The sequence below is a fragment of the Vulpes lagopus genome, chromosome 18, assembly GCF_018345385.1.
Source record: "Vulpes lagopus strain Blue_001 chromosome 18, ASM1834538v1, whole genome shotgun sequence".
Taxonomy (NCBI): domain Eukaryota; kingdom Metazoa; phylum Chordata; class Mammalia; order Carnivora; family Canidae; genus Vulpes; species Vulpes lagopus.
The window spans coordinates 12,130,920-12,143,518 of record NC_054841.1 but is presented as its reverse complement, the minus strand read 5'-3'; the positions used below and the strand labels follow the sequence as shown (position 1 = coordinate 12,143,518).

Genomic DNA, 12,599 nt, shown 5'->3' with positions numbered 1-12,599 from the left:
ACCCGGGGATCCCTGAATGTCTGTGTTCTTAAGAGATACATGCTGCATCACTTAGGGGCATCACGTCTGCAATTATTCTCAAATGGATCAAAGTCATAATAATTACAATCCCGTACGTGTGTGCACGCACACATAGGCATCTATATGGGGCAGGGGGAGACAGGTGGGAGGGGGAAAGAGTGGGGAGAATTAAAAGCGAATGTAGCCAACAGCTAATGATTTGGTGAGTCTGTCAAAACAAAAAGTTATCCAGAAATTAACTTTTAAAAAAAAAATGTATGAAAGTGCCCGTAAATATGGCACACCAGGGTTTTGTGTCTGGTCCTCTGCACGTATGTGGAAGTACATAATACATATCACCAGGTATACATACACACAAAATATTTTACCATACGTGGCTCCATAAAAGAGCGCTTGTAGCTGAATGGGCACAAGGGAATGTGCTTTTGACACATACCCCGCCACTGTATTTATTACCTTTGTGATCAAGGGGAAATAAATCTCCAAAACCACCCAGCAGCAGTCTGGCCAGCCGTCAGCTGGTGGCTGGGACCACACAGAGCTCCCTCTGCCCTCCTGGTGTGGTGAGGGCAGAAGGCCAAGGACACCAGTCTGCAGTCACTCCCCACCCTGGGGTCCATGCTCCCCAAAGTCAAGGCCACTCATTGAGAAAGTAGCAGGAACTAGACCTGTGCCTCATTCATCCCCTTTCCACTCATGCACTCCCTTGCCTGAAGCAAACACAGGCTGGGTGGTGGGGATTTATCCCCAGGCACAGTGGACAGGGGCCCTCAGCCCACACCCACCTTTGGTCATGTTAGGGAACATCAGACTGTCTTACTCCCAGGTCCCCAAAAGTCTGCATAAAAGTAGTTAGCAGTTATATAAACCTAGACAATTATGTCCTCTTATAGAAGAAAACATACACATGTATCCAGAGTAAGAGAAAGTCTTTTCATTCAACAAATATTTAATGAGCACCTACTATGTGCCAGGCATTGTTCTTGGTGCCTGACAAAATGATTGGGACAGACAGAAGTGCTCTGTCCTCTTGGAGCTGACACTGGGGTGAGTGAGACAAACAATAAACAGTAAGTCAGCCAACCACCTAGTGTGTCAGGTGCTGGAGAACAATCCTGCTGGGAAGGGGAAGGAGATAGGAAGCAGCGAGGTGAGGCTTGTCATCAAAGGACCTCCTGGGGAACAGGCCGCAGTGAGCCACGGGGATACCAGGGAAGAGCACTGCAGATGGAACCAGGGAGAAGACCACGAGGCAGGAGAAAGGGCACGTGGGGCTGGTAGGGAGGCCGTGGGAGCAAAAGGAGATCCTGGAATTAGGTAGCGGTGATAATTGCACAAACTTTGCAAATTATACTCAAAACCACTGAATCACACACTTTGAAAGGGTGAGGTTTATGGTGCATGAATCATACTTCAATTAAGGAAAAAAAAAAAAAAACTATGAGAAAGAAGAAGAGAGGCTAACAGAAGAGTAGACCACGGAACAGATGGTGCAGACTTTCGGGGCGTCCTGAGGATGTCGCTCCTACTCTGAGGGCTCGGAGCAGCGGCGCTCACTGGGCCCCTCTGGCTGTGCGGGGAGGAGACTGGGGCAGGCCCGGTAGGGCAGGGCAGGCAACAGTCCTGGCCACTTCTCGGTCGTGTGTCCTGGGGCAAGCCACTCCACCCTCTGTGCCTCAGTCTTCCTCATCTGTGAAGTGGATTTGAAAACTATGTTCCCCTCCCCAACCACGGGTCAGAGATGAAAACTGATACCACGCAGGAAGGTGTTGTCAAGGTGGCTAGGAGTCGGTAGAGGCAATGGCACTGCCAAACAGTTTTTAATCATGTAAATTAGTTTCCTCAACAGAAAACAGGGGGTGCCTTCCCCTCTCACAGGAAGCAGAGACCTATCATATATCAACAGTCCTCTCTCCAGCAGCCACCCGCACAGCCTGTTTACACCCTGGCCATAAACAGGGACCCAAACTCCTCTTCGGCTGTGGTCAGCTCAGACACAGCACTCACATGGAGGCTGAGACCCAGACAGGGGATGGAAATAGCCCTGGATCACATGGTAGCCTTCCCAGAAGGTCCGGGGATCTGCCTGGGGAGAGGAAGGTATGGTTCTCCCTTCTTCCTTCCTGGATGAGTGGCCACGCCAGAGGCAGGAGGTGGCTGCTGAGATCTTAGGAGGAGCTCCATGCAGCATGATTTTCAGATCATCAGTTAGACCATGCCACACCCCTGCTGAAAACCCTCCAGGGGCTCCTCACCCCACTAAGAATAAAACACAAAATGCTAGGCACCTGGGTGTCTCAGTGGTTGAGTGTCTGCCTTTGGGTCAGGGCATGATCCTGGGGTCCTGGGATCGAGTCCCACATTAGGCTCCCTACAAAGAACCTGCTTCTCCCTCTGCCTATGTCTCTGCCTCTCTCTGTGTGTCTCTCATGAATAAATAAAATCTTTAAAAAAAAAAAAAAAAAACCAAAGTGCTCACCATGCATGAGTCCCATACCACATCAACTTCATCTCCCCAACTCCGCTATCCTGGCCTCCTGCCATTCCTCAAACAAGCCAAGCATGGTCCTGCCTCAGGGCCTTTGCACATGCTACCCCCACCACCTGGAACACACTCCTCTCGACTTTCTCTACAGCTGGCTCCTTCTCAACCCCAGGACTCAGCTCAGATGTCACCTCTTCACACAGGCCTTCCTTGACCACCCATCTCAAGTAGATGCCACCATCCCCATCACCAACATATCCTCATTTTATTTCCTTCTTGGTGCATGCACTCCCCAGCTGAGTAGACTAGAACAAGTCACTCAGTATCACTGGGCCTTAGTTGCCCCATCTGCAAAATCGGCATAAGGACTGTTGCAAAGGTTCAAAGAGATAATCCATACAAAGCACTTAGCTCAGCACGTAGTAGGGCCTCAGTGAATGTTATCTTACATCTTGTTGCCACCTTCTCAAGTGATCTCTCTTTGTATTGTCTGAAGATTCCGTGAGGGCAGGGACCTTGTCCATCTCGTTCTGACCATGCGCCAGGACCCGGCCCCGTGTCCATTTGTTGAATGAATAAGTGAATCCATGAATGAAAGCGCCGACTGCCCACAGCCCAGCCTGGCCCTGGCCTTGCTACTGCAAGGAGCGAGCAGCTCCTTACAGGAGCCAGCCACTACCCGCCTGCAAGGGGGAAAATACAAGACCCCAGATCCTGGTGGCTCATGGCCACCTGCTTCCACCAGACTTTGGTGGCCCTCGGCCCGCCAGCCTGAAATAGCCTTGCCTCGGCTGGCCCAGACACAAGGGATCGTCTGTCAGTTCCACCCTGGGGAAGGAACCAGGCGGGTAAACACAGATTGAGTATCTGACCACAAGACAAAAGAGGGGCAAGCAGATTCCCCTCCTGGTCCTCATGGAGCCGAGAAAATAAAAATAAACTTGAAAATCTACACAGGGCTAGGAGGCTGGAAGACTTCCCTTCTTCCTCAGGGCTTCCTCTCAGATAACAGGAGAGCCTGCGGCAGGTACTGGGGTGGCCCTGACCTTGGCTCAGCGCTCCGCTCTGCAGCCTCTTCCCATGCACGACTGCACCTGCTCCTCGCGGCAATCCGGTCTGGGCCCCCATCATCTCCATTCCGCAGATGGGGAGACCAGAGCTCTGGGAGGCGAAAGGGCTTGCCCAAGGTCACACAGGGGCAGAGCTGGGATTCGAACCCAGGCCGCTTGGATTCTAGAATCCGTGCTCCCAACCATGAACCTGAGACATCCTGCTGCACGAAGCGCAACCATATCCTGCCACTCAGGTAAGCACATACACACAGCGATTCCTTATGTTTCTGCACATGCACATACATGCCCTGAAACGGTCTGAAAGCAGAGCCAGTGGTCAAAGGAGGTTTAGCCCAGTGGTTCGCAGCCAGGGGTTATTCTATCCCCTGAGGGACATGCAGCAATATCTGGAGACATTTTTTGATTATCCGAATTGAGGGAGGGGGGTGCTAAGGTATCTAGTGGGTAGAGACCAAGGCTACTGTTAAACATCCTGCAATGCACAGGACAGCCCCCTACACCAGAGAGTGATCCCACCCCAATACTTCAGGAGTGCCATGGGTTGAAATATGGAAGGATCAGCCCCAGCCCAGCAGCTAGGGCTGAAATGTCCCCTATGGAACCTCTTTGAGAGGTACCTTTGCGCCAGACTAACACACAAACCCTGAGAGTGCCTCTCCCAGAACTCTGAGGATGGAACCCTGTCTGGCCGCAGGGCCACCACCCTTGACCAGAGCTCATGTCCCTCTAGAGACAAGAACTTCTGCAGGGGGTCCCTCTAGGGTCTCACCTGCAAAACAAGGAGACTCAGAAGAGCCCCCCTTCCCCGCCAGCTTGCTCTCAAGTCCTGTGTCCCCAGAACTCTGGGGCAAGAACCAGCTGTGGCCCCACCCTGTGCCCAGGGAACAAGGCACACTGGTTTGAGGACCAGCCCACCCTGATTACCCGCCTCCTGCCCGAATTCTAGCCAGAGAGCTAGCGGCTGTTGGAAAAAAAGAAATCACAAAAATCGGACACGCTAAGTTCTTCTACAGCCAGGCATGACCCGCTTCAGATACAACTCTTGCAAAAGCAAGGAGTAGGGGGGTGGGGGTGGGGGCTCTGTGAAGCAAAGAGGATGTGGGTTTCTCGATCGAGGGAGTGGCCCAAGCTTGACAGGTCTCCTCAGGGGCCTTTGATAAAGAGGGACACCCTCTGAGAAAGGGATGCCCTGAAGTCTCCAAAGGCCTAGGACACCAACTCCATCCATCTCTTTTTTAAGCAACAGATAAATGGTCACGAAGGAAAACACCCAATAATAGTGAATGGGCGTCCGGGATGCTCATGTGAAGAACACGCTCATTCAAATGCATAGGATGTTGCACCTCAGTTGGGTCATCCTTCCGCGCAGGACAAGGGCCACATTTGCCCTGTTGACAGCTGCATTCTCCTGGCCTAGAACGCTGTTTAGATTCAACAGCAGATGCTCCCAAGCTACCTGCACACTGAGAAAGGCAGTCTAATTTCTTTTTGGATTTCCCTATGCCTAGCTCTGTGTCTCCTGCACAAAAGATGCCCCCACCCCAACTCGTGCTGACACTGATGTTTTTATCATCAAAAGATTTTCCCTGACTTCCTAATGATGTTTGGCCCAATACAAAGTGGTCTGGCCCAGGCGCTCCAGCATCCTAAAGCTCTGATAATTTGAACCTTTGGGCTTAATTCTTGTCCACATGGGCAGCCAGAGGTCTCACAAAGGCAGTAAATTCTGGTCATGAGCACAGCATCATCTTGGGCAGTTCAGAAGAGCAGTAAAGAATGTGGGCTATGCAGCCATACTATCTAGGATTCAATCCCAGCTCTTTTAGGCTGTGTGACATTGCAAAACTGACTTGGCCTCTCTGTGCCTCGGTTTCATTTGTAAAATGGGAAGCAGGATACCTAGCGCTTTTGAGCTGATAACACCGAGAATGCTTTACACAGGGCTTGCAAACATTTAGTACTTTTTAAGTGTTAGCAAATTATTATTTAACACTGCTGTTACATTACGCTAATAATCATGTTGAAATACAGTTCTTTCTGTCAGAGTTTTGTAACATATATTCACATACATACGTATAATTTTACATGAAAACAATATTACAAGTGAGGTTTCTGAGTACATTTTTTCCTTTATTATCTTCCTGCTTGCCTTCTCCACAAGATATACATTCTTGTGTCCTTTTCCATAAGCTGCTATAGTGTCATACATATGATGGACATGTGTATGTTATGATTACTGCTTATTTTTCCAAAGCAGAATTGTATTATATACACTTCTCAGCATCCTACCTTTTGCAACACACTGTCGTGAAAAAAATCCCCAAAGTCACTTGGTAGGTCATTCTGTTTCAGAAACTGCAGAATTGGGGATCCCTGGGTGGCTCAGCGGTTTAGCACCTGCCTATGGCCCAGGGTGTGATCCTGGAGTCCTGGGATTGAGTCCCACATCGGGCTCCCTGCTTGGAGCCTGTTTGTGTCTCTGCCTCTCTCTCTCTCTCTCTCTCTCTCTCTCTGTGTGTGTGTCTGTGTCTCTCATGAATAAATAAAATCTTAATTAGAAAGAAAGAAAGAAAGAAAGAAAGAAAGAAAGAAAGAAAGAAAGAAAGAAAGAAAGAAGAAAGAAAGAAAGAAAGAAAGAAAGAAAGAAAGAAAGAAAGAAAGAAAGAAGAAAGAAACTGCAGAATTTAAAATGCCCCCCCCCCAACCTCTGGCATTTCTCTCTAGAAGTGAGACTAAGAGCAAAGACTCTTAAAAGGGAAAAAAAAAAAAAAAAAAACAGTGACAACACAAAACCACAGTTTCTTGTTTTGGCAAGCAGAGCTCCAATGAGAAGAGAAGCTCTGGTCTCCTACCCCCAAAAAAGCAGAACCACAGAAAGCATTCTGGGAGCTTTCTGCCGACACCCCCTGATCCTCAGGGACCCTGGTCCAGCCGATCGAGCAGACCCTGTGGGTACCTGGGAGTGACAGAGGTCTCTGCCCTCAGCCAAGGGGAGCCCTTTGGGGGCCTGCTGACCAATCCTCATCCAGGGGTCGTTCTATCATCCACCCAGGCTCCCCTGTCTTCCCACCACTGCCTGGCTGGCACATCCATCATAGGATGCGTTGGCACCTGCCCCTGAGGTCTCCCCACTTGCAGGCAGGGACCCAAAATCAATCCAACCAAGGGAGAGGTGGGCCCAAGGTTCAATTAGCCTCCTCTATAAGTGGAGGGGTGGGGGAGAGGAGACCGTGAACCCCAAACAGACAACCTCCTCTGACCCCCAATGCTGCACATCCCTGGAAAAGCCACCATAGCATAGTGAGCACAAACTCTGTGCCTGGAGCAGTTCTAACAGCCTGAATGAGCCTCACAACACCCCCTACGACACAGGTGCTATACTGTTCCCATTCTACAGATGGTGCAACTGAGGCACTGAGCAGGCTGGCAACCAGAGCTCCACACTGAACTCTCACTTCATGAACAGACACTGAGTGCAGAGGAAGACCCTGGCAGCCTGCCACTTCCATCCCTTCTAGAATCCTGCCCGTTGTGCAGAAGACAGAACAGGAGCCGCAGAGGGGAAGTAGCCAGAGGAAGCACAGGAAGAGGATCAGGGTCACCCAGACCTGGGTTCGAATCTCAGTTCTGCCACCTTGATAAACGATGGTCCAAGCCCTTTCTGAGCCAGAGACAGTCTGTGAGGTGGCGAGGACATGAGCTCTGGGGCGGGTGGCCTGGGGCCAGATCCTGGCACTGCTGTCTGCGTGAGCCAGGGCAGTCCGCTTAAACTACTTCCACCACTATTTCCTCATCTGTCAGCGGGGTGACAACACTCCCTTCCTAGGGATACTGGAAAGATCAAATAAGTTGATACACGCGAAGTGCCCAGTGCCCAGAACGGCGAGTAAGGAATCAGTGTCAGCTCTGACCCACTAACGACTGTAACTGCTATTATCACTGTGAACACTGCCCAAGAGCACACCGGAGCACCCAACACAGCCAGGGCTTCTCAGTGTTGAAATCCAAGGTTCTGACTCAAAACCCAGGGCACTTTCTCCCACATTCTCTGTGGTATCCCCCGCGAAAGATCCAGTATCTCTGCAAGAGGGCTGTCCTTGCCTTCCTGTGACTCTTACATAAACACACATAAAACACAGCATCAGTCCCCCCCTTGGAGATGAGGAGGGATGTAAACCAGTTCCTGAAGGCGGCAGAGGGGAAAGATGGGGAGATTCTGGAGGAACCACAGAGCCCCAGAACCGGAACAGCAACAAAATAACAAACCACTGGTTCCGGAGTTTTAGACAGTCAAAAGGAAATTTACTCAGGGTCCTTGTCCTCCTTTCAGTGCTGACTCAGACCTCACTTCCTCCAGGCAGCCCTCCCTGACTACTCCTGCTCACTAAAAGCTAGACTCCTATAGCCCTAATCACCTGTATTATTTCATCATCATATAACAGAATAATTAATGATGATAACTCAAATTTATACGCCATACTGCCTGCCAGGCACTGTTCTAAGTGATTTATATATACATAACTAACTTATCCTCTTAAAAACCTTGCGAGACAAGATCTATAATCATCTCCTATTTTACAGATGAGGAAAGTGAGGCTCAGAAAGATTAAGGCACTTGCCTAAAGTCATACAGCCGAAAGACTCGACCCAAGCAGTCTAGCTCCAGAGCCCAGCCTCCTACTTGAATGTCTGTAAACATCCACTCTGCCACCATCAACTAGACTGTCCCCTCCTTGAGGGCAGGAACCTAGAGCTGGCCTTTCTGCACCTCCCACATTTCTCAGTCATTTCTACTGATAACAGGACCTTAAAACTAGTGACACAGGAAGGCCAGGGCAGCCCTTGCAGACCCGCCTCTGCCCCATGGAATTAAAAGCTGGGGGGGATTACGGAGCGTTCTTCCCTTACCAAGTATAAAGGCTCGGAGGAGAGAGTGGGAAGATAGAACAACCTGCAGGCTGCCAGCCTCGCTGCGTGGAAAGCCTTGGTAATTAGCAGTTCCTGAAGCTAAGCCCTGGGTTTTCAAAACTGAAAGGCCTTGGGTTGTTTAGGGGGCATTTCTGATGGAGCCAAACAAGAAAGGCCTCCTGTGGCTCACAAACAAGGTATGGCTGGTCAGGTTACACAATCAGTCTGTTTCTGGCACCAGCTTGGGGACACCCAAAAGGACAAGGCAGAAAAGAAGCCTGGATTCTCCTCGCCTTGGCTTACAGGAGGAGAAACTGAGGCCAGGGCAAGTAGTGTGACTGGTCCAAGAACCAGCCCATCTCGGACCTGACAGGTCAATCATAACAAAAAGTGATAAACTCAATAATATGGAAGTAGGAAATCTTCTTTTCTCCCCCGCTTCTCTAATAATAAGAGTGGTTGATTCCAATCCATTTCCATTATTCCAGGCAACCTTCGACTCTTCGAGTGGACAATTTAAAACCACAGTTAACTCCACCACAATCTGTATCTGTTCTGAAACGCACCACATTAGGCGTGGGCGTGGGAGGAGAGGTGTATTTTCTTACCCATTAATATAAAAATTGGTTTGTCTTCTGAGGAACAGGGAGTGGCTCAGAAGGAGAAGTAAGGAGTTCCCTAGAATTGGACACTGCTCAGAGATATCAGAGCCGTCTACATCTTTGTATCTGAAACTGCCAGCTTCAAACTGAACAGATTCCTTTCCTTTTCGTTTTTTGTTGTTGTTGTTGTTGTTTGTAGTTGTTTTTTGTTTTTTTAACTATGAGCGCGGGAGAGATGGGAAAGAAATGCCAACCCCCTGCCTTATTTTCACAGACCTTTCTAGAAGGGTCCTTTTAGCCAAATGGTTTTCAATGCCCCCACGCAACTCCCCAGCCTCCCCTACCCCGCCACACACACACACACACACACATGCACACACATGCACACGCACACACACACACATGCACATACACACGCACACACACACGCACATGCACACACACCTCTTTTCAGAGAGAAGGGCTCTCTCCTGTCTGAGATGCAAGCAGGACCTTGCACAGCCTCTGCTGTGCCTCTAAGCCAATGGGGACCCCGGAGGATGCCAGCGGTTCCCTCTGTCTCCCAGGAACTGGGAGCTGCAGAGCCTGGCTCTGGGGTCTCCAAAGGAACCACCACCGCCCCCACCAGCTCTTCCTGAACCGGGATTAAAAGACTTCCTAGAGCCGAGAAGGGAGTAAATGAGGTCCCAGCAGGAGGCACGGAGATTAAAGCCCTCGGAGTCTCCTAACTTCCAGCGAGGCTTGGCTGCAGGCCCACCCCCTCCGCCCCTGGCCACTTTTCTCACTTCCTAGGAGAGTGGGGAAGTGGCCCCTTCCTCCCTCTCACAGGGAGAGTTTTTTAAAAAGGAAAAAAAAAGAAGAAAAAGAAAGAAAACACACACGCGCACAGCACAGGAGGTTAGAGCACCGGCTGGGGCTGCCCTGGCTCAAAGAGCCGGTGTCCGCACTTCACCAGCTGCGTGACCGCGGGCCAGTTACTCAATCTCCCTGGCGCTAAACTCTCTCATCTAAAAAAATGGGGTAAAAACCCGTATTTACCCCCTTCACGGGCATGCACGGGCGCTTGGAGGGCTGGAGGTCCTCCCCACAGGCGAGGCGCCCGCCGCACGGGCAGCGCTCGCCCGCGACTTCGCAGTTGACGCCTTGGTCTCGCCCCTCGGAGCTGGGGGTGGAACCTGGACCCACGGCGTGAGTTCGAAACCCGCTGTCCCCGCGCTGCCGGGAACACGGCGTCCCGGGGGCGGACCGGCCCTACCCCGGGCTCGCGGGAGGTCCGCCCCCTCCCGGGCTCGGGGGTCGAGGCTGGCCTCGGGGGGGGGGGGGGGGGAGGGAGCGCTCCGGGTGCCCGCGGGCCGGCCCCGAGGAGCAGCCGGCGGCGCCCGGGTGCCCAGGAGATCCCCGGGGGGCCCGAGCTCCCGCCGCCCGGGTCCCGGAGCCCCCGCCTCGCGGAGGCAACTGATTTTAAAACTCCTCGAAAGGCGGGGACGGGGGCAGAAAAAGACAAAAGGGCGGCGCGCGGCGGGGCGCGGGAGTGGGAGACCCCGGCGGGCGGGCGGCAGCGGGGTCGCGGCCCCCCCCGGTGACCCCCCCCGCGGCCCCCCCGCGGCCCCCCCGGTGACCCCCCCGCGGCCCCCCCCGTGCCCCGTGCCCCCCCGCGCCCCGCGCCCCGCGCCCCGCCGACACTCACCGACTGCAGGAAGCGCAAGGTGCCCACGTAGTCCCGCTCGGTGCCCAGGATCTCGTTGAGGACGCACAGGCGGAGGCGCAGCTGGCGCTCCGAGTCCCGGGCGGCCGCGCACGGGCCGGAGCCGGGCGCAGCGGCGCCGGGGCCCCGGGGGTCGGCAGGGGCGGCGGGGGCGGCGTCCGCAGCCCCGGGGCCGCCGGGGTCGCCGCCGCCGGGGGCCTCCATCCTGGCGCGGCCGCGCCGCCCGCTCCTTCCCCGCGCGAAGGTCGCGCCGAGCGGCGGCTCAGGCGTCCCAGGCGTCCCGGAGCCCCATCCCGGACGGGGCGCGCCGGCGGGCCGGGCTCAGCGGCGGGCCCGGCGCCTGGCGCGGCGGGCGGGAGGCACTGGGGGCGGGCGGCCCGCGCCGGGGGCGGAGGCAGCGCGCGGAGGCCGGACCAGGGCGGGAGGGGCGGGAGGGGCGGGAGGGGGCGGCCCTCGGGGCTCCCAGACGGCGGGGCCCGCCGCCGCCGCCGCCGCCGCCGCCGCCGCCGCCGCCCAGGGAGCGTCTGCCAAGTGCCACGCCGCGCTCCGGCCGCACAGGCGCTCCGCGCGCTCCCCGGGCCCCTGCAGCCGCGCGCGGCGCTCGGCGCCCACGTCGGAAGCTCGGAGCGGCCGCAGCCGGGGAGGGGGCGCCCGGGGTGGAGCCCTCCGGCGGGGACCCCGACGCCCGCGCACGCCGCCGCCCGCGCGCCCACTCCGCGCCCCGCCGCGGGCTGCGCCTCCCCCGCCCCCCGCGACACCCACCGCGCGCCGCCCGCGCTCGCAGGTCCCGCCGCCGCCGCCGCCGCCGCCCGGGCTGAGCCGACCCCGGAGCCCCCGGCGCCCCCCCCCCCCCCGGGCGGGCCAGACCCTGGGCCCTCTGGGCGCCCCCGGGCGCCGCCACGACCTCGGGAAGGAAGGCGCGCGTCCCTGTCCTTCCCTCTCTCGCCCCTTCCTTCCTTCCTTCCTTCCTTTCGGAACTTCTTTGCCCCCAGGAGACGACCCTGCCTCTTCCACCTTTCCCGGACGCAACTATTATCTGCTCTCGAGTTCCTTATCGAATAGCAGCTCCCCCCCCCACGCCCTCCCTACACGCACCCGCCCCCCACCCCCACCCCCACCCCCACCCCCACCCCCACCCCCACCCCCACCCCGGGATAAGGCCTTCGGAAACCCGGCCGCTAGTCCGGGCTGCTCCGTGTGACCCTGATCGGCAGCGGAACCGCTGGACAAATGCCCCCACCTGCCTCCCAGGAAGGTGTGCAGAGGTGCTGAGCTCTGGGGCCCAGAGCAAGCGGCTCAGGTGCGAATCCCATCTCCCTCACTTGCTAGTGGGTGACCTTGGGCTCGTGTCCTTGCCTCAAGAGCCTTGGCGTTCTCATCAACACAATGGGAATAGTATTGCTACCTAGCTCATAGGGTCCTGCACAGGGTTGTGTGTTGGGAGAGCGCCCAGTACCTAGAAAATTCTCCGTGTTTCTCCTTTATTATTATTATTGACGTGTGAACTGCCCCTCTTGGCCTGATCCCATTTTCCAGTCTGCTCACAAAATCCCTAACCTTGCCCTGTTCACCCACCAGGGGCTGTACTGTCGCTGCAGTGGATTAGCTGATTCACATAATATGCCCCTCTAGACTGTAATCATCCTTTAGGCAGGAACACGATTGCTTATTTATCTTCTGTTCCAAACACCCAAAACTGTTCTTATCCTGGTCTCCGTGAATACTGCAAATGCCTCAGGACACAGGGAGAGAGGGGAGTGGCTTCGGCCCTCTAGGAAATGTGTTTGGGATTGTGGACAAGGTGG

The 12,599-nt window shown here is 54.8% G+C and overlaps 1 protein-coding gene across 1 annotated transcript in view; it reads right to left on the bottom strand.

Annotated features, from left to right (window-relative positions):
• The window catches only part of PREX1 (phosphatidylinositol-3,4,5-trisphosphate dependent Rac exchange factor 1), a 179,052-nt gene extending 167,909 nt beyond the window's left edge, over positions 1 to 11,143 (bottom strand). The window contains exon 1 of the mRNA XM_041733137.1: positions 10,777 to 11,143. Within this exon, the coding sequence (XP_041589071.1) occupies positions 10,777 to 10,998 (222 nt within the window). The 5' untranslated portion in view covers positions 10,999 to 11,143. The remainder of the gene's footprint in view (positions 1 to 10,776) is intronic.
• Between the last annotated feature and the right edge of the window lie 1,456 nt (positions 11,144 to 12,599).